General features: G+C 43.3%; 2 protein-coding genes across 3 annotated transcripts in view; one reads left to right on the top strand and one right to left on the bottom strand.

Annotated features, from left to right (window-relative positions):
- Positions 1 to 7995, top strand: part of hm13 (histocompatibility (minor) 13) — a 78164-nt gene extending 70169 nt beyond the window's left edge. For both annotated transcript variants that reach the window (XM_078554914.1, XM_078554913.1), the window contains one exon: positions 7456 to 7995. In XM_078554914.1, the coding sequence (XP_078411040.1) occupies positions 7456 to 7540 (85 nt within the window). In that variant the 3' untranslated portion in view covers positions 7541 to 7995. The remainder of the gene's footprint in view (positions 1 to 7455) is intronic.
- Positions 1 to 21541, bottom strand: part of LOC144688419 (rho GTPase-activating protein 39-like) — a 551921-nt gene that overhangs the window by 294281 nt on the left and 236099 nt on the right. The gene's annotated exons all lie outside the window — the stretch shown is intronic.

Raw genomic sequence — 21541 nt, 5'->3', positions numbered from 1 at the left:
GTCTCTCAGACTAGTCAAGCAACAGCCTGACATAGTCCTCGTGGGATCACACCTTACAGATAACGTCCCAGACACCACCAACACCATCGCTGTGTATGTCCTGTCCCACCGGCAGGACAGACCCAACAGAGGTAGCGGCACAATGGTATACAGTCAGGAGGGAGTTGCCCTGAGAGTTCTCAACATTGACTTTGATTCCCATGAAGTCTCATGGCATCAGGTCAAACATGGGCAAGGAAGCCTCCTGCTGATTACCACGTACCACCCTCTCTCAGCTGATGAATCAGTGCTCCTCCATGTTGAACGTCACCTGGAGGAAGCACTGAGAGTGGCAAGGGCACAGAATGTACTCTGGGTGGGGGACTTCAATGTCCATCACCAAGAGTGGCTCGGTAGCATCACTGCTGACTGAGCTGGCCGAGCTCTAAATGACATAGCTGCTAGACTGAATCTGCAGCAGGTGGTGATGGAAAAACATACTTGACCTCATCCTCACCAACCTGCCTGCCGCAGATGCATCTGTCGATGACTGACATTATCGGTAGGAGTGACCACCGCACAGTTATTGTGGAGACAAAGTTCTGCCTTCACATTGAGGATATCCTCCATTGTGTTGTGGGGCACTACCACCGTGCTAAATGGGATAGATTTTGAGTAGATCTAGCAACTCGAGACTGGGCATCCATGAAGCACTGTGGGTCATCAGCAGCAGCAGAATTGTACTTGGAACACAATCTGTAACTTCATGGCCTGGCAGATCCCCCACTCTACCATTACCATCAAGCCAGCGGATCAACCTTGGTTCAATGAGTGCAAGAGGGCATGACAGGAGCAGCACCAGGCATACCTATAAATGAGGTGTCAACCTAGTGAAGCAATAACACAGGACTACTTGCATGCCAAAGAGCATAAGCAGCAAGTGATAGACAGGGCTAAGCGATCCCACAACCAATGGATCAGATCTAAACTCTGCAGTCCTGCCACATCCAGCCGTGAATGCTGGTGGACAATTAAATAACTCACAAGAGGAGGAGGCTCCACAAATATCCCCATCCTCAACGATGGAGGAGCCCAGCACATCAGTGCAAAAGATGAGGCTGAAGCATTTGCTACAATCTTCAGCCAGAAGTGCCGAGTGGGTAATCCATCTCGGCCTCCTCCGGAGGTCCCCAGCATCACAGATGCCAGTCTTCAACCAATTCAGTTCACTCCAAGTGATATCAAGAAACAGCTGAAAGCACTGGATACTGCAAAGGCTATGGGCCCTGACAATATTCTGGCAATAGTATTGAAGACTTGTGCTCCTGAACTTGTTGCACTCCTAGCCAAGCTGTTCCGGTACAGCTGCAACACTGGCATCTATCCGGCTATGTGGAAAATTGACCAGGTATGTCTTGTGTACACAAAGCAGGACAAATCCAACTCAGCCAATTACCCGCCCCATCAGTCTACTCTCCATCAGTAAAGTAATGGGAGGGGTCATCAACAGTGCTGTCAAGTGGCACTTGCTTAGCAATAACCTGCTCACTGACACCCAGTTTGGGTTCTGCTACGGCCACTCAGCTCCTGACCTCATTACAGCCTTGGTTCAAACATGGACAAAAGAGCTGAACTCGTAAGGTGAGAGTGACTGCCCTTGACATAAAGGCAGCATTTGATCGAGTGTGGCATCAAGGAGCCCTAGCAAAACTGGTGTCAATGGGAATCGGGGAAAACTCTCCACTGGTTGGAGTCATACCTAGCACAAAGGAAGATGGTTGTGGTTGTTGGAGGTCAGTCATCTCAGCTCCAGGACATCACTGCAAGAGTTTCTCGGGGTAGTGTCATAGGCCCAACCAGCTTCAGCTGCTTCATCAATGACCTTCCTTGCATCATAAGGTCAGAAATGGGGATGTTCGCTGATGATTACACGATGTTCAGCACCATTTGCGACTCCTCAGATACTGAAGCAGCCCATGTCCAAATGCAGTAAGACCTGGACAATGTCCAGGCTTGGGCTGACAAGAGGCAAGTAACATTCGCACCACACAAGTGCCAGGCAATGACCATCTCCAACAAGCAAGAATCCAACCATCACCCCTTGATGTTCAATGGCATTACCATCGCTGAATCCCCCACTAACATCCTCGGGGCTACCATTGACCAGGAACAACTGGACTAGCAATATAAATACTGTGGCTACAAGAGCAGGTCAGAGGCTAGGAATCGTGCGATGAGTAACCCACCCCCTAACTCCCCAAAGCCTGTCTACCATCTACAAGGCACAAAGTCAGGAGTGTGATGGAATACTTCCCACTTGCCTGGCTGAGTGCAGTTCCCACAACACTCAAGAAGCTTGACACCGTCCAGGACAGAGCAGCCCACTTGATTGGCACCACATCCACAAACATTCACTCCCTCCACCACCGGTGCACAGTGTGTACCATCAGGTGCACTGCCGGAGTTCACCAAAGCTCCTTCGACAGCACCTTCCAAACCCACGTCCACTACCATCTAGGAGGGCAAGGGCAGCAAATAGATGGGAACTTCCAGGTGGTGGTGTTCCCATCTAAGTTACTCACCATTCTGACTTGGAAATATATCGCCGTTCCTTCACTGTTGCTGGGTCAAAATCCTGGAACTCCCTTACTAACAGCACTATGGATGTACCTACACCACATGGACTGCAGCAGTTCAAGAAGGCAGCTCACCACCACCTTCTCAAGGGCAACTAGGGATGTGCAATAAACTCTGGCCCAGCCAGTGAAGCCCACATCCCGTGAATGAATTTTTTAAAAAACCCCATGAATGGATAAAAAAGATTGTGATCCCTACTCCTTTGGATTTAGTTTAAAGTCCTCTTTGCTGCCCTAATTAGATGACTTGCCAGAACACTGGCCCCAGCATGGTTCAGGTGGTACAGCTCTCACCTTCTCCATACTGGTCCCAGTGCCCAATGAATTGGAACTCATTTCTCTCACACCAGTCTTTGAGCCACGTTTCACCCCTCTAAGCTTATTTACCCTATGTCAGTTTGCTCGTGGCTAAGGTAACCTTTTGAGGTTCTGCTTTATAATTTAGTCCCTAGCTGCTCTTTCCTGGTCCTATCTATGTCCTTGGTACCCACATGGACCACGAACAACTGGATACTTCCTCTCCCACTGCAAGTTCCTCTCCAGCTCCAAGCAGATGTCCTGAACCTTGGTACGGGGAAGGCAACACAGCCACGTGGGCTCTTACTCTTACCCACAGAAAGCTGTGTCTATCCCCCATGCATCCGCATTGCACAATTTCCTACACTCAGCTCGTATCCCAGTACATCTAAACTATAAAATACCCTTCCCCTATTAATCCTCAAACTTTTAAAATCTGCCTTCAGGGTCACCTAGTTCTTGTGTTACTTTTCTTATTTTAAACCGTGATGGTGCCTTACATTACGGGTCCTGGCCCTTCACCTTCATGCCTAAGGGATTGAAAGCACACTGATCTTCCATACCAACAGATGATCTTCAGCTAAAATTGAACTCTTTGTACAGAAAACATAAAGTCTCGCCCCCAAGTTGTTTAAGCATCAAGCGATACCTCAGCTACCATTGGGAAATTAACACCACTGTGATATATTTCTGACGCTAAAAGAAAAACTGCCATTGCTAGACAGCTGAAATGCAACTGGGAAAAGCAGGGAAAATGCAGCAAGTTTCGTTAACAAGTCGAGTGGTTCAGAAAACGTCGGTTAAAATGTCAGGTGGGATCCCTCATCCAAAACTGAAACAATAATCTGCCTTTCTCTTTCAGATGCTGAATGACCTGTGTGTTTCCAGTATTTTCTACTGTCTGTGTACCTGCATAAACTGGCTTAGTTACTTCTTTTAATAACTTGGCTGTATTTAACATCAAGTGGATCAAAACCTTTTCTTTAATTTTTCTAATTATTGTTTTGAATTCAAAGGGTAGGGGGATCAGGGCAATGTAAATTAATGTTTGTGATTGCTAAGTGATAGTGATCTTCTCATTTGTGGGTTTGAAACCTGACATTACAGCTTTGTGAAACCAATAGCCATTATGTGGATAGTTCACCTTGGACAGTCAACAAGCCACTAACTGATATCACCATTGAGTATCCGAAGAGTCCTGTGTCTCATGGTTCTTTTGTTTATACTTCCCACTGTTGACTTGTTGAACTTGTAGCCAGTCTGCTCAGTAAAGTAAACACTTGCTGTTTTGAGAGGAACATGAAAAGTCGGTCGATTGTTGTGCCACATGCTATTTGCATGCAGGCCTCTTGCCCAGTGATGTGCAAGCAGAATTAATAGAAGCAGCTCAGGGAGAGTCTGTGTCTGACTTGGACAGAGGAAAGTGCCAAGATGTGCAACAATGAAAGAAAGAAATTATTTTTTTGGAACTAAAGAACTAGCAGCAAGATGAGTTTTTTTTCCTCAGTGTGTTATGGTCTGGCCTAAAAAGATGGTGAAAGCAGGTTCCAAGTAATTTTCAAACAGGAATTTGATAAATACTTGAAGGAGAAATCTTCCAAAGCACTGGGGAAAAGGCATGAGGAATGGCACTGATTTGATAGTTTCTAACAACTTCCACATGGGACAATGGGCTGACTGGACTCTTCCTCTGCTGTACCATTCTACGATTTTGAAACATGAGAAAGTAAACATGTTGAGGGGTTGGAAGAGCTGCAGAGCTCCATCGGTAGAGGCGAAAAAGCTGTCATTATCCAAGTCCCATAAACTGCATTGAGATATTAGTTCAAGTGATCTGTTTTGGTGATGCTGAGAGATAAATATTGCACAGAATGCTGAGGAGAACTTCCCTACACTTTGAATAGCACTTCCTGAGAGATAGAAACTATAGTTGCATCTTAACTTCCCCACACCAATTGTGAACCTGGTCCCTGCAGAAAAGAAAGTTGAGGGCTGCACTTGTATACTACTTGTGAAATTGGATTTAGTATCTCCACTTTATAGAGAGTCCAAAACTGGAGGCCATAAACTGCTTCTCAAACTTTTTCCTGCTGTGACCTCAATGAGATGGTGGATGGAGTGATGGGGGAGAGGCGAAGAGTTGTGAAAGCAGTTGGGGGGGATGGAGAGGAGTCGTGATATTGCTTTGAAGGCTCTGATCTTTGCCCAGATTGATCCCCAGCAACTGTGACTAATTAGTGACCAATAAATCTGATAAAGAATTCTGTAGAAACTTCTTTACCCAAAGATCGTGGTTGAAAGCTCCACATTTTAACTAAGGAGTAGTAGAGGAAAATGGTTTAGATGCCTTTTATGGGGATGCTGGATAAGTACATAAGGGAGAAAAAAGAGTAGAAGGATCCACAGGTAGGGTGGGGAGGTGGCTCGTGTAGATCATAATTACCAGCACAGCCCAGTTGGGCTGAATGGCCAGATTCTGTGATGTAAATTCTATGTAGAACAGGTTCACCTGAGGCCCTGGAACAGATTAGTTGTCCGCTTTTTGAGTTTGTGGTATCAAGAGGCAAAAAAGAAAAATTGGTTCTTACTGACATTGCTTTGCAGCTTCAGTTCCAGATGTTCCAGAGAGTATTGGCTGTATCATACTATCCTGTTGAGTTGATCTCCATGTTAGCAGAATTCTGATCATATGATGTGTTCAATAATAGCAGCCAACTTAATCTCAACACACAGAGCTGACCAGTCACCAATTTCTAAATCTTAGTAATTAATTGATGTAATTAACTTCAGTCTCTGGTGAGTGGCTGCAGAAATGAGGATTCGCTGCATTGAGAAAACTGAAGACAAATGCTTGTACACAGTACATCCCCTTTCGTTAACAACGTGTATTAACTCAGCACCTTTAAATGGAGCAAAATGTCCTAAGACCCTGAATGAACAAAGTTTGGCACTGAACCATATAGATATTAGGACAGGTGACCAAAGGTTGGGGTTAGTCCAAACCAAACACCAAAGGTTGATCAGGGTTAGATCTTAGGGGTATCTTAGTTGGAGAGATAGGCAGAGAGATTTTGAGGAAATTCCAGAGTGCAGGGCACAGGCAACTGAAGGCATGGCCACCAATAGTGGAGCAATGAAAATCAGCCAGAAGCCAGAATTGGGAAGAGTGCAGAGTTCTAGGAGAGGGTAGGGATGGAGAGGAGTGAAGCCATGTGAAGATTGGAAAACAAATAATTTTTAAAGGAAGGCATTATCAGAGCAGAATGCATAACAGTGATCCAGATATTGTGATTGTTGCATTCTGACCTTTTCATTTATTCTGAGTTTCTGGCTGTTTGAATTGTTTTGCAGTTAATCTGAAGAAAGATTTTGATCAAATTTATTTTGGGTAGAGTGGATGGAAGATTGGGGTCGATTTGTTGTACTGGTTGTCATTCTTTTGTTTTCACCCTCTTTCCCAAAAGAACAGACTATATTCTGGCTTGTGTCTCCTTTATCCATTGCCACCTCTTACCTCCTAAACTAAAGGCATAGTGCAGTATGGCCCCAAAGGTGCCACCAGCCTTCCGTAACTTGCCCAAGTGGCCATTTCACATTTATGAGTGTTGGCAGGCTGTTGAACCCAGGCGCTTCTTATACCCAAGCTTGTCCTCAGTTTATACCCACGCATGTGCACTTCTGCAGCGAGGCACTGGATCATATTGAGATGAGAGGCTGAGTAAATCGGCCCTGTACTCTCTGAAGTTTAGAAGAATGAGATCACCTCATTGAAACACGCAAGGTTCTGGAGAAGTTTGACAGGCCCGACACTGGGAGATTGTTTTCCCTGGCTGAGGAATGTTGGGACATGGGGGACACAGTCTCAGGGTAAACGATTTAGGACTGCAATGAGGAGAAATTTCTTTCCGCGGGCTGTGAATGCTCCCTCATTGAGTATATTCAAGGCTGAGCTCTACAGATTTTTGGTGTCTCAGGGAATTGAGGATTATGGGGAGCGAGTGGGGGCAGAAGATTAGCCATGAATGTATTGAATGCTGGAACAGGCTCCAATGATGTATGGTGTACTCCTGCTTCAATTTCTTATGGGAATAGAAACTTTGGCTCCCTTTTCTTTCCCTAGCCCAGGGCTGCTAAGGCACCTATGTTGGTGCTCCAAAAGAGATTGGGTAACATGAGAGACTGACCAGAAATCTTAGCCTGAACTTTATGGTCTTAAAGCAATTTCCTATTAAGGCTTTTGGAGGAAGCCTACTTTTTATTTTTAATTCTGTGTCCTGGAGTGGGCAATGGATACAGTTGCTGTCCTCTTGCCGTTTCAATACTTGATGTGTTACTCATTCCAACTTGTTGTCAAGCAAAATCTCTCAGCAGAGGAGACAAGAAATTTAGGACCAGGAATCATGCTGCATCATCATTCTGATTCTTAGAAGCCATGGCTTTGGTGGATAATGGAGAACAAGAAAGCTGTTCACTTTCTAAATATTAGCATTGATTTTGATAACTTTCCAGATGCCTTTAACTTCCATCTTGTTTCCAAACACAGGTATGAAGAAAAAACCGCCCTTTGCGACAAAGAGCTTTTGGATGAAGCCACGGACGATCTGAAAGAGAGCAAGAAGGAGCAGTAACAGGAGACACCATGGAGCAATCAATTTCTTAAAAAAAAAATCCTCACCCTCTAACTGCCTATTTTGTGTTCATTTCATGCAGGTACCTTTATTGTACTGACATAGTCATGTGTGTCCTGTGTCCCTGGCAACTTATGGGGAAACAAAAGTATTTTATTACATCATGCTACAGTGCTAGTTATTCAGTTCTTCTTGAATATTTTCTATGAATGTGCCAACTGATTGTTTTTAAAAGAGGAAAAAAAAACCTGAGGGGTTGCATTAGTGCCTATCTGTATTTTTTAATTTATTTTGAATGGATTAAAGTGATCATGACACTTTCTGAATTCAAAGGTGCCAGTATTTTTGTTTTGTTTCACAAACAAATGCAGAAAACTGAAATTTTAAACAGCTGTACACCTGATCTATGTTGTAAATGTGTATTTAAAAAAATAAATACCTCAGCTGTTTTTTTTTATGTGACTGCTTTCACTTGTACACTTGTGTGTTTTTAAAAGGGAATTTGGGATTTCAGTGGACAGTTTTTTAAACACCGTGACCAATGACAAACTTGCAGCTTGCGACCTGGCATGGACTCCACACCTAAAACATATTTGTGCTGTTTAATCAGAAAATGTTTGGGGAATTAACTGCTGATACATACTGTAGTTTTATAGATGACCTATATGCTGGAACTACTTTTATTTTAAACTAATGGACAACCTTCATTTTTCCTGCATTTATTTGTGAAACAAAAGATGACCTGAGCTACTTTTTACACGTGGCAGCAGATTATATGCACAGATTATTAACAGCAACTTTAAAAAAAAAAATCCTTTGTAGCTTTGATTTTCAGACAACATACATAAATATCAACTGATATGAATAGATGTACTAGCCAATGAAGTGTTGTCTGACTGTGACTCATTCAGCATAAGTGTTCACCACAGTTAAAACAAAAATGTATGTATGTTAAGTGTGTGTGTGTGTGTGTGTGTGTGTGTGTGTGTTAGTATCATGTCTAGAATTGTTTGAAGCTTATGGAGGAACCTGAGTCTGATGCAGTGCATGTAGCAGTTGTATCATTTTACTTTTTGCATTCAGTTTATTTTTTCTTCCTTTTTCTCCACGCACACCTCCGCAGGAAGGTGCTGACTGATGCCAAAGCATTAGCGCACCTTCCAGTACTTGCCCATAGGTTATTCATGTGACAGCCTGGATGGCAAGTGTTGTGAGGGTGTGCTGATGGTGAAAGAGGAGGGCCATCAGATCTGATCCACTCCCCATCTTCACCCGATACCCATGTGTCCAGTTTCCTGCTGAGGCACTTGGATGTGATCAGCATTGAAAAGTGCTTTTTTAAAAATATCTGGGGGGGAGAATGGTTCGGTTTTCCCCTCCTCAGCTTGGAATGCTGGAACAAACTTAAGTATTCAGGCCACCAAACTCAACATGTATACACCAGGGATCGAACACTTCTTCCTGGTTAGTGTCGCACTGTAACATGCCAAGCAGTGTAGTTTAACCCAGTGAACCCAGAAATTAATGAGCTTTTCTTCTGAAGAGACTGCACAAAGTCTCCACTGCTACCACAGTGTGGATCAATCCCATTTAGAATTAATCCTGCTTTTTTTGTTTAGGGATAGACTTTACCAACCTTTCTCGGTTTAGGTCAAGTGTGCTTCATAAGTTCCCCATCTTGTCCTTTCCAGGTTTGCACTTACCACTGTCTGTTACACCACTTGGACTGCTGAGGAGTACGTGCCAAGAGCTCTGATAAGATCCGGTGCCCTTGAGCATGGTGTTCCCCTCGCAGTGGGACATGGGATGGTTAAGGAAGCCTTGCAGTGTCATGGGGATTTTTTTTCTTTCTGTTTGCTAATCTATTGAATTTTCTTCGTATTCTGCTTCCTGTACTTTTTTGCTTGAGTGCAAGTTGAGCTTTAATGCTGGGAATGGACCTCCAAGTAAAGTAGAAAAACTTTGGGTATTTAAGGAACAGTTATATGGTGTAATGGAAGAAGGATCTATAGGTTTTACGAACTGAATGAGGCGGGGCAAATTGAAAAGCCTTCCCTCGTCAGTATTTTAACTTAAGAGTTTTCTCTGCAAATCTGCATTGGCAGTGTTTCAATAGTTTAAACATGCCACTGCTGTGTGTTTAAATGTAGTGCCACTAGCTTATTAGAGTTTGCTCTGTGATTCAAAGATATTGGCAGTCTTGACTAATATCTTTTGCACTAATGGTGAATGCACCATGTTAGAGTTCATACCGCAGAATTTCAAAACCCATGCCTGATTTGTTCTTGCTTTGCATCCAAACTTTAAAATGTCTGGGGTTTGGGAATCTAGGGTCTTTTGGATGGGCATGAAAAACTGTAATTTGAAGTCTGATTAGGGGGAAGGGGTAGAAGGGTAGATATGACCCTCTTTTAAATGTTTTCTCAAAGCAGCTGCTGAAATTTGATTTTTCTCATGTCTCTGTTGATCTTTTATCCCCCTCTATGAGAAAGTGGTCAATGGGGTCTCTGAAATCCATCTCTTACAAAAATGATTTTCCAGAAAGGCAAAATCTCTCTCTGCTAGATTTTTAATGAGCAAGTTCCATTAGGTTAAGCTGCTTGGGTTCATGGTCTGCTTTAATATAAAATGTTTGAGTAACAATATTGATTTTTTTTTTCACTTTCAAATAGTTTAGCATTAGTTTTGGATGGGGGACTTCCAATGAAGCAGTATCCTCACGGAACACCCATGTTCCTAAATGTTCAGTATACAAGCATAGTTACAATGCTGTAACACTGACGTCAAAGTCCACCTGGTGCTAGATTAGGCACTGGGCAGTAATCTGACCCAGCCTGCAGGATAGCCATTGTAGGAAATGGCGGGGAGTGGGGAAACATCGCTTTAAATGCAGTACTGGATGCTCATGTGAAGCTAGAAAGAAGATCGGGGAGGGGACCTTCACTCAGCATCTTATTGTGCTGTGCCTGATTAGAAGGCGCTTAATTCTTAATTCTTCCATTGGTTGCTCGAAATGTTCCTTGTCCCCAGTGCTGACATCTTTCCCCTTCATGAGCACAACATTTGTAGCTTTAAGGTAAAGTGTATGTATCTGGAGTCCTCCCACTTCTGTAATGGCCCAGGCAGATGATGGAGGAGATTTTTTTTAGGTGGGGGAATGGTGTATTGGGGAGATTTTATTTTTTTTGACTTGTACGGTTAGCTGAAACTCTGTTTTTAAAAAGGATGAATTAATGATTGCATCTGAAACTCATTGCTTGATGCCTGTAGAATACTTTTTAATTTTCACTCTTTGTGGAAAAGGGACTTCCTCTGTTCTTCCTTTACTCTTTTATCCTAATGAAGGGTGAGTCATTGCAGTGTGTTTTAGATTCAGCTGTCCTGTATGAATTGGAGGTTAGGTGTGGTCAAATGTAAAAATACCATTCTGTTCCTAACAGAAGGGGATTTAATACTTTTTAAATGTTTCTGCTCTTTGTTCACATTCTGGGGTTGGTCCTTTCTCTCTCTCTTTTTCCCACCACCCCCAACCCCATCCTGCTTTTTCATTATTGTAGTAAAACTGGCTTCTCTCATGAGAAGCTGTGATTGATTTGCAATAAATTGTGGCGTGCACCACTGTCAATATGCATTAAACATTGCTGCTGTCTCCTCATTTACTCCATCGCACACTTCAAGTTCACTTGAGGAAGATGTTTCAAAAAAACACGCACACTATTGGCCAAGGCATTATGTATTTAAGCTACGTCAAGTTAAAGGTCTAAAGTACATCTGCACTCTTTGTATTTGTAGATTTCAGCTGGGGTGACTTGACTACCTGGGGTTAGGTTTGGAAATCCACCCAGGTTTCCTATGATAAGAGCAAAATACTGCAGATGCTCCCAATCTGAAATGAGTCATACGGACTCGAAACGTTAACTCTGTTTCTCTCTCCACAGATGCTGCCAGACCTGCAGAGTTTTTACAGCATTTTCTGTTTTTATTCCAGGTTTCCTATGCCTGGTTTCTAGCCAGTAATTAATGGTGGTACTTGTCATCCATTATGATGTACTTCCCAGCAAAAAGAACACCAGATACTAAATTGGGAACGTGAATCCTAGTGGGAAGCTTGCCAGCTTCCTAGTCTCCACCTTCTGTGCTAATGTAAAATTCTACTGCATGTTTACCATTTAGGAAGTTCCCCACACTTTTTTTTATTATCCCTTTTCTCACTGAAAGACTTTGATTTACACAACCCCTGGCTATAAAGCAATTGGGGAATCCTATGTCGGAAATGTGGCAGCTCATTTGAGTACAGCAAAGTCCCACAAACTGCAATGTGGTGCTGACCGGATAAATGTTGGCCAGGACACCAGCGAGAACTCCCCTTCTTTTCGAAATAGTGCTGGGGCCTTGGTTTAACATCTCATTCAAAAGATAGTCCCTCAGCACTGCACTGAAGTCTCGGTCTGGATCCTGTGCCTGAGTGTATGAAGTGTGGCTTGACCTCACTTTCAGAGGCGAGATTGCTACCCTTCGCGCCATGGCTGATTGCACTGACTTACGTTGGAGCCCTCTCATCCAGTGCATGGAATTAAAACTATCTTATTTTTTTGGATCCTCCACAACCTTCTCCAGTCCTTTCTTGCAACATTAATCCCCTGCACCACTGAGCAATTTGTTCATCTGATTGGATTCGGAGTATCCCTTTGGTCTCTCCATTAATAGCATAGCCTTCAGCAGCCTGGATCCCACTCTTGAGTTTGCTTCCGGAACTGTTCCACCAATTTTTTTTTTCAAGAACATACACCTTCTCAAAAGCTATCTCTGACCAAACCTTCCATCCTTTCCTGGCTTCTCTGTCTCTCTCTAATGCCTAACTGTTGTTCCAGTGAAGCCCAACGCAGACTGGAGGAACAGCACCTCATCTTCCGACTAGGCACTTTACAGCCTTCCAGGCTGAATATTGAATTCAACAACTTTAGATCTTAAACTCCCTCCCCCCATCCCCACCCTGTTTCTTCCCCCTCCCTTTTGTTTTCTTCAATAATTTATATAAATTTTTCTTTTCCCACCTATTTCCATTATTTTAAAATCTACAACTAATACCTTGTCAGTCTTTCCACCCCACCCCCACTAGAGCTGTACCTTGAGTGTCCTGCCATCCATTCTTAATTAGCACATTTTCTTAGATAATATCACCACCTTCAACACCTCTTTGATCCTTTTGTCTGTGACATCTTTTGATTATCTGCTCCTATCACTGCTTGCTTGTCCCTACAACCACCACCCCACTGAACTTCTCTCTCTTCGCCCCCCCCAACCTTAAACCAGCTTATATTTCACCCCTCTCCTAACTTTACTCAGTTCTGTTGAAGGGTCATGAGGACTCGAAACATCGACTCTTTTCTTCTCCACCGATGCTGCCAGACCTGCTGAGTTTTTCCAGGTAATTCTGTTTTTGTGAGGCACCTTGGACAGTTTTCCTCTCTTAAAATGTTCTATATAAATGTCAGTTGTTGATTTTCTATTCCCTATCCAGGAATACTAATACTGGTAATAGCACCTTTACTGTTGCCTGTACTGAAATCTGTTTCACCATGGGCCAGAAAATGAAGTTGCTATACAACACAAAAACAGAAACAGAAATACCTGGAAAAACTCAGCAGGTCTGGCAGCATCGGCGGAGAAGAGCACAGTTGACGTTTCGAGTCCTCGTGACCCTTCAACAGAACTGTGCTCTTCTCCGCCGATGCTGCCAGACATGCTGAGTTTTTCCAGGTATTTCTGTTTCTGTTTTTGTTTTGGATTTCCAGCATCCGCAGTTTTTTGTTTTTTTATCTCAATGAAGTTGCTATCTTCTGTTGTGTAGCTCAGACATGCTGCTTTTATCAACGGAGCCACCAGGGGGCAACCCTTGAGATTTTTGAAGGATGAGATGATGGGCTAGTTTTAAGAATTGGTTAACATATTCCACAACTTTTGTGTTTTGGTGAATAAACTAACCTTGCAAAATTTTGCGAACGTTAGTTAAAACACCAAAACTTGTCAACACTCTTCATATATACAACAACTTAACAGAAATGGGGTAAGGAACATCAAGGCCAAGTAATTAATGACTTTATTCTTTATTTTAATTTGAAGACAACATTTTCACTGTTGTTTTCTCTTTTGTTGCACGCTTCTCTGCAATGCAATGTTTCCCAATCCACAAGGTGAGCATGTACCCAGTTGGCAGGCCTCTCAATGCTGTTTTGTAGCCAACTACCAAGTTAAAAGGCTGTGTATTCAAACCCATGCTCAATCATAAGCTGCGCTCCAGTGCAGTATTGAGGGAACACTGGTCAGTGGTGCCACCTTTCAGAGGTGACATTAAACTGAGGCCCAGTACGTTCTTTGATGTGAAGATCTTGAGGTGCTATCTGCAGAGGCTGCTATCCTGGCTCATGTTTGCCCCTTAACCAACACCACTGGTAATTTTTCTCATTACTGTTTGTGGATTCTTGCTGTGCTCAAACTGGCTGCCATAGTTATGTATCTTCCAACAGTAAATATGCTTCAAAAGTACCTGATTGGCTGTGAAGCACATTGGGATATCGGAGGGCATGGAAAGGTGCTATATGAATGCAGGTTATTTTCTTTCAAAAGACAATGGACTAGGGACAATGATTTATCCTGCCTGGTGGAGTAGCTTTTTGCCAGCAATCCAACTGATCATTTTTGTGGCACAGCATTTTGGCATCCTGGTCATTCAATCAGATTCAAAGGGAAAAACTTTGGAAAAACTTGTGGGTTGTGAAATGCTGATTTTAATCAATTATTCACTAGAGGGAGCCATTGAGCTACAAAAAAAACCATTACTGTATTTCCCACTGAAATTGTTTTCAGAATAAAAAAAACTTCATTCACAGACTGACAAGGCTTTAAGAGCAAACCTTCAGATTCTCAGCAAAAGTGTTTCATGCACATTGGGAACATTTCCTTCAAAAGTAACTTCCAAGACTGATTGATTGTAAAAGTGACCGATGCTCATTCCTGTTGTTGTAAAGTTAGATGAATTGGAAGTTCTGATACAGTAGTAACAGGCATTATAAAGAATATGTTTCTAAGCTTGCATTTGAAAAGGGCTGTATTAAATAAATGCCACTTCAACATAAGGAGCTTTAAGCCTGCTCACCCTTGGCATTAACCAATACCGAGGTATATTGTTTTCCAGCAAATTTATAATCCTTATGAGGAAAGAATGGAACCACTTGCAGTGGCGCAGAGTAAAAGGAAGGAGATTTATTTGAAGTTTTTAAAAGTTAAGGGGGGGAGAGAATGTGATGTACGAGCTAATGGGCATAATGGGATAAATGGCCTCTTGTGAGCTTCGATGGTTTTATTTTTAAAACCGTACCCAGTGTGAAGTGAAGATAGGATACTGGATGCCACAGGGAAGCAGTCAGGGTGTTAAGAGGGAGAGGCACTATCTGAAATACTCCTTTGATCCTTCTAGTGGCCAATGCAAGAATTGGCACCAGTTCACAAGAAGGATTAGAGTACAGGATTTGGGGGGGGGGGGGAGCAAAAGAAAGTCGGAACTACTTTTGTGCAGTGTCCCTGATAGAATCGTGAGATACGTTACCAATTAATTGTTTTAGTTGGTTGAAGGATAAATGTTAGCTAGGACACTGGGGGATAGCTCCCCAGCTCTTCTCTGAATAGTGCAGTGGGATATTTTACATGAAGTATTTATGATCTCAGTTTAACACCCAAAAGACTGCCCTGCTGACCATGTAGCACTCCCTCAGTACTGCACAAGAGCGCAAGTCCTAGTGTAATGTCTGAGCCCCTGACTTACTGCTTTAAATTGTTACCAAGGAGCTCTGACTGACACCAACTAAGATGAGGAGAATATTGGAGAAATCAAATCTTACAGATGACAAAAAGCAAAAAAAAAAGCGTATAATATTAGAGGTGAAATTCAGCAGCCTTGTCAATGGACAGGATGTCGGGTTTGAAACTGTTTTTGGGTTAAGGAAGTTGCCAAAGATTTGCATAGCATGGTTCAGCCTTGAGTGGTCTGGCAGTGGAAGAGCTGAAACAACAGCTTCAGTCATCCCCAGGTGGAGGAAGTCTTGACTGGCCCTTTAATGTTGCACAGTACGGTCTGGTAGCGCTGAGGTGGCCATAGTGCTGAGAGAAGGGGTGAGGGTTAGATCAGCATATACGCACGGAAGCAGATCCCGTAGCTGTGAATGATGTCACTGAGGCCGGACACGAAGAGCAGGAACCCCGCAAGAATCTATCCCCTCGCATCTCTGGAGGTGAGTGTGAGCAGTGGGAAGAGAAACCATTTCTGGAGATGTACTGGCTGCACTGACACAGGTAGAAGTAGAGCCAGGCACTGAGATGGACAATAGGAGAGAGGCGATGATGGAGGATGATTTTCTGAACCAAGGAGAGGTGGACCATCACAAGTTACAGAGGGTGTGATTCGTGATTTTGACCAGGTCAATGCAGCACATGACGACAGTAGGCTGAACTGAAGGGATTTAGACTGGGACTTTTGGAAGAGGTGGGCAGATGGTGACATGTTTGAGGACTTCAGAAAGGTTATTTAAGGCCTCAGGTAGAATTGCAGTAAGTCCTGGTTGGCCCGCGTCCCAAAGACATTGCACATTCTGGTAAACTTTTAATGTATCAATAATTGATGACATTTCCTATCCCTCTGTGTTTTTTAAAGATGCTTTTATACTTTATCTTAGTTTTATCTGTAAAACATTTCCTGCCTGTGTTCTGTTTTCAACACCATCTATCTCCCACCCTGCTGCTGTCCTAACCATTGACTGTGCCTTCAATCACTTAGGTACCGCTTCTGAATTCCCTGGCCACCTCTTCCTTTAAGAGACTGCATAAAATTCACCTCTTAAGTTTTATTTTGTCACACCTAATCATTCCCTCTTTGGCTCTGTGCCCTCCTTTCCTGCAATTCTATGAAGCCCCTTGGGATGTATTTCTGTGTTAACGGTGCAAGTTGTCTAGTTATGGCATGCTCCGTTTGGCCACTTTAAAAAAAAAATGATATTGAAAGGTCATCTTTCTTATTCGGCCCTTCTGCACAATGCGAATGAAAGAAAGAACTTGCATTTATATGGCGCCTTTCCCAACTTCGGTCCACCCCAAAGCGCGCTACAGCCCAACTAATTACTTTTGAAGTGTGGTCACTGCTGTAATGTAGGAGATGTGGCAGTCAATTTTTGCATAGCAAGCTCCCACAACCAGCAATGTGGTAATGTCCAGATAAACCCGTCCTGGGGATGTTGGTCAAGCCATCAGTGGGGTAGTACTTCCCTGTTCTTCTTTGAAATAGTTTTATGGGATCTTTTATGTCCACCTGAGAGGGCCTCTTGAAGTAGCTGGGGATAACTTTGCCCACAGCAAAGCAAACTTTCCTGTTGCTGTGAAAACGTTAAAATGATTTCATTGCATCATTGCCTTATTGCCATCTTGCATGACAATTGCCGTTTAAGTAAGGTACATCGGGAACTGAATGATGAGGTGAGTTAGCATGCTGTACTTTCACCTCGGCGACCTAGATTTGAATCCAAAGTTTGGACAAATTCAAACTAGGTTTCTAATGGGCAATGGATACGCAGATCAAAACTGGGTTGGAGTTGGTTACGAAGGTGGCCAGTGTGAAGAATGGGCGTGTTTATGCTGGTGGAAGAGGGGGCTGCCTTCCGAGATTTGAGTTAAGGCAAAACGTACAGCGTTTCAGAAGTTGGTTACTATATAGGAGGGCTGAATAGTCACTGAACACTGACACAGGAGAAGTGTTCCATTCTGGCACTTGGAACCATGCACCAGAAAATAAAACTACACCCTAAAACATAAACACAGTAAATTAAAAAAAGCGTTGTACTTTTATAATTTCAATATATCCTAAAGTGATTTGTAGCTAATTAAAAAGGTTTTAGACCTTCAGTCTGTCCGCAAGCATGACCCAGACCTTCCTGTTGCTTGCCATTTCAACACTCCACCCTGCTCTCATGCCCACATGTCTGTCCTTGGCCTGCTGCATTGTTCCAGTGAAGCTCAACGCAAACTGGAGGAACAGCACCTCATCTTCCGACTAGGCACTTTACAGCCTTCCGGACTTAACATTGTGTTCAACAATTTCAGATCGTGAACTCTCTCCTCCATCCTCACCCCTTTTTGACCCCTTTTTCAATATTTTTTTTTTAAAAATTTTCCCCACCTATTTCTATTATTACTTTTAAAAGTTTATTTCCATTCATTGTTTTATCCCCGCCTTTTAGCCTATTGCGATCTTTTTTCCCCCACCCCGCCCCCACCAGGGCCATCTGTCACTTGCTCATCCTGCTTTCCACTTTTAACATCACCATTATCACCTCCTTTAGCCAGTATCACCACCGTCAACACCCCTTCGACCTTTTGTTTATGACATCTTTTGCAATCTCTCCTTTGCCTCCACCTATCACTGGCCCTCTATCCAGCTTCACCTGTCCCACCCCTCCTTCAACAGTATATATTTCGCCACATTTCTACTTCTCTTTAGTTCTGAAGAAGAGTCATACGGACTCGAAACGTTAACACTGTCTTTCTCTCCACAGATGCTGTCAGACCTGCTGTGCTTTTCCAGCAATTTTTGTTTTTGTTTCAGATTTCCAGCATCCGCAGTATTCTGCTTTTGCCCTAAAAACAGTGTTGTAACTATGACAAAATCGTTTGCTTTGGGGATGTTGATTGAGGGATAAATATTGGCCGAGGACGAGGGAGAACTCCCCTGCTCTTCTTCAAAATAGTGCCAATGGTATCTTCAACGTCCACCTGAGGGCAGATGGGACTACAACTTTAACATCTCACCCAAAAGACAGCTCCTCCACCAGTGCGGCGCACTCTCAAAATTGGCACTCGATGTGTCAGCCTGGATTGCGCACTCAGATCCTTGGAATGAGACTGTGAACTTCTGTATTAGAGATGAGCGTGTAACACTCTGATCCACAGCTGAGGGTGGTGCATATCCGTGGTGTACCAAATACACTTAGAGACCGAGCTATGGTTTTCGGTTCCAATGAGCAAGTGACCCAGGGCAGCTTTTTTCTCTTTAATCTCTGTGCCAATCAAAATTAGAAAGAGGATTAATTATTCGGATTTCTGATTACTCTAGAAGATTTTTTGATTTCACTACAGCTACTTACCAAGTGTGAACAAAAGTCACTTCAGGTTCCATTACATTACACTAGTGTCTACACTTTAAAAATGCTTCATTGGCTGTAAGTGCTGTTGGAGTTGTACGTCCTGAGGTTGCAAAAAGTGCTATACAAATGCAAGTCTTTTTCAGTCATTGTTTCGTTCACTTTTTACTTCCTTTGAGGTAATAAGATGCAGAAAAGGTTTACTAGGATGATACCAGAACTGAAAAAAAATTAGAACCGTCAAGAAGAATTGGATTCTACGGGTTCTAGAAAGGAGATGTTTGAGGGATAACCTGATAAAAGTCTTTTACAGTTAAGGGGTTTGATAAGGTAGATGGAGCCAAGGTGTTTTCAATTGTTGGGGGAATCCGAAACTAGGAGTTATATAGATAACCCCTAAGGAATCTAGTGGGTACTACAGGTGAATCAAACATTCTGCCAAAAGGTGTTAAAAATGTGAATAAGCAGCACCACCAAAGGGTAGAAAACGTATATCACTCCTGTCAGTATTTGCGAGTTATTAAACTGTGCTGAGACTTTTTTTTATTCTGGTTGTGTACTGGAGGGGAACTGTTCACCTCCAAGGTAGCAGGACATTGAACTGACCCTGTTACATCGTTTACTATTAATCATTGACAGCAAGGCACCATTTATCACACTCCCGTGTCAGGATCAGGGTAAAGTGCTGTGCACAGAGACTAAGCTGTTTCTGTCCATGACACGTCTGTCATAATTTTAAAGTTTGATTGTCCATCAGTACCCTTCACCTCATCCTTTTTTCCCAACAATTCATTCCCCTATCACCCCTGTGCTTGCTGACCTACTTTGGCTCTGAGTCTGGCAATGCCTCAATTTTAAAATTCTTACTCTTGTTTTCAAATCCCTCCATGGCCTCTCCCCTCCCTATCTCTATTCTCCTACAACCCCACGGCCCTCTGAGATCTCTACGTACTCTACAGTCCTGGTCTTGCCCATTAGCTGCTGAGGTTCTGAGCCTTGGAATTCTCTCCCTAAACCTCCCCATGTCTCTACCTCTCATTCCTTTGGGACACTCCTTAAATCCTACTTTTTATGACCAAGCTTTTGGCCATCTGATCTAATAGCTCCTTACATGGCTCGGTGTCAAATTTTGTATGACGACGTGATGTGAAGCACCTCAGGATGTTTTACTACATGAATGTGCTATATAAATGTAAGTTGTGGTTGTTGATTGCTCTCGTGCCAGGGTACATGACAATTGCTAACCGCACTATAGAACCTAACCTTTGGCTGTCCATTCAACTGCAAGCCTGGATAGGCTATTAGACCATAATGGAAACCTGCAGTGCTACTCACAGAGCCAGACTGACCAAAGAGATGGCAACAACTGCTCTGAGGAGCAAGAGCAGCTGAAAGATTAGAACCTTCCCTGATACTTAAAGGAAAATCCAAAGTTATTTTACAAGTACATTAAGAGTAAGAGGATAACTAGGGAAATTAAGGACCATAGTGGTAATTTGTGTGTGGAGCCAGAAGACGTAGGTAGGGTTCTAAATGAATATTTTGTGTCGGTGTTCACAAGCGAGAGGGACGACGTGGGTATGGAAATCAGACTGAAGGACTGTGATATACTTAAAGAAATTAGCGTAGAAAGGGAGGAGGTTCGAAGTGGTCTGGCAAGCTTAAAAGTAGATAAATCTCCATGCCCAGATGAAATGTATCCCAGGCTGTTGAGTGAGGCAAGGAAGGAGATAGCAGAGGCGCTGGCAATAATTTTCAATACCTCTCTGGCCACAGGAGAGGCGCCAGAGGACTGGAGGACAGCCAATGTGGTACCGTTATTCAAGAAGGGAGGAAGGGATAAACCAGGGAACTTCAGACCAGTCAGTCTAACCTCAGTGGTGGGGAAACTATTGGAAGCAATTCTGAGGGATAGAATTAATCTACGCTTGGAGAGGCAGAGATTAATCGAGGGCAGTCAGCATGGTTTTGTTAAGGGGAGGTCATGTCTGACCAATTTGATTGAATTTTTCGAAAGGTGACCAGGTGTGTAGATGAGGGCAATGCATTTGACGTGGTGTACTTGGACTTCAGCAAGGCTTTTGATAAGGTCCCTTGTGGGAGACTGATAACGAAGGTAAGAGCCCATGGGATCCAAGGCAATTTGGCAAATGGATCCAGAATTGGCTGAGTGGCAGGAAGCAGAGGGTGATGGTCGAGGGGTGTTTTTGTGACTGAATGCCTGTGTCCAGTGGGGTTCCACAGGGATCGGTGTTGGGTCCCTTGCTGTTTGAGGTATATATATAAATGATTTAGACTTGAATGTAGGAGGGTTGATCAGTAATTTCGCAGATCACACGAAAATTGGTGGGGTGGCAAATAGCGAGGAGGATTACAGGAGGATATAGACGGGTTGGTCAGATGGGCTGATCAGTGGCAAATGGAATTTAATCCAGACAAGTGTGAGGTGATGCACTGGGGTAGGACAAACAAGGCATGGGAATACACGATGAATGGTAGGACCCTGGGAAGTACCAAGGATCAGAGGAACCTTGGTGTGCATGTCCACCTGTCCCTTAAGGTAGCGGGACAAGTAGATAAGGTGGTTAAGAAGGCATATAGGACACTTGCCTTAATTAGCCAAGGCATAGAATATAAGAGCAGGGAGGTTATGCTGGAACTGTATAAAACGCTGGTTAGGCCACAGCTAGAATATTGCGTGTAGTTCTGGAATCCGCATTATAGGAAGGATGTGATTACACTAGAGAGACTGCAGAGGAGATTTACCAGGATGTTGCTTGGGCTGGAGAGTTTTACTTATGAAGAGAGATTGGATAGA

Source organism: Cetorhinus maximus, chromosome 13 (genome assembly GCF_964194155.1).
Source record: "Cetorhinus maximus chromosome 13, sCetMax3.hap1.1, whole genome shotgun sequence".
In the NCBI taxonomy this organism is placed as follows: domain Eukaryota; kingdom Metazoa; phylum Chordata; class Chondrichthyes; order Lamniformes; family Cetorhinidae; genus Cetorhinus; species Cetorhinus maximus.
This window is presented reverse-complemented; position numbering and strand designations above follow the sequence as displayed.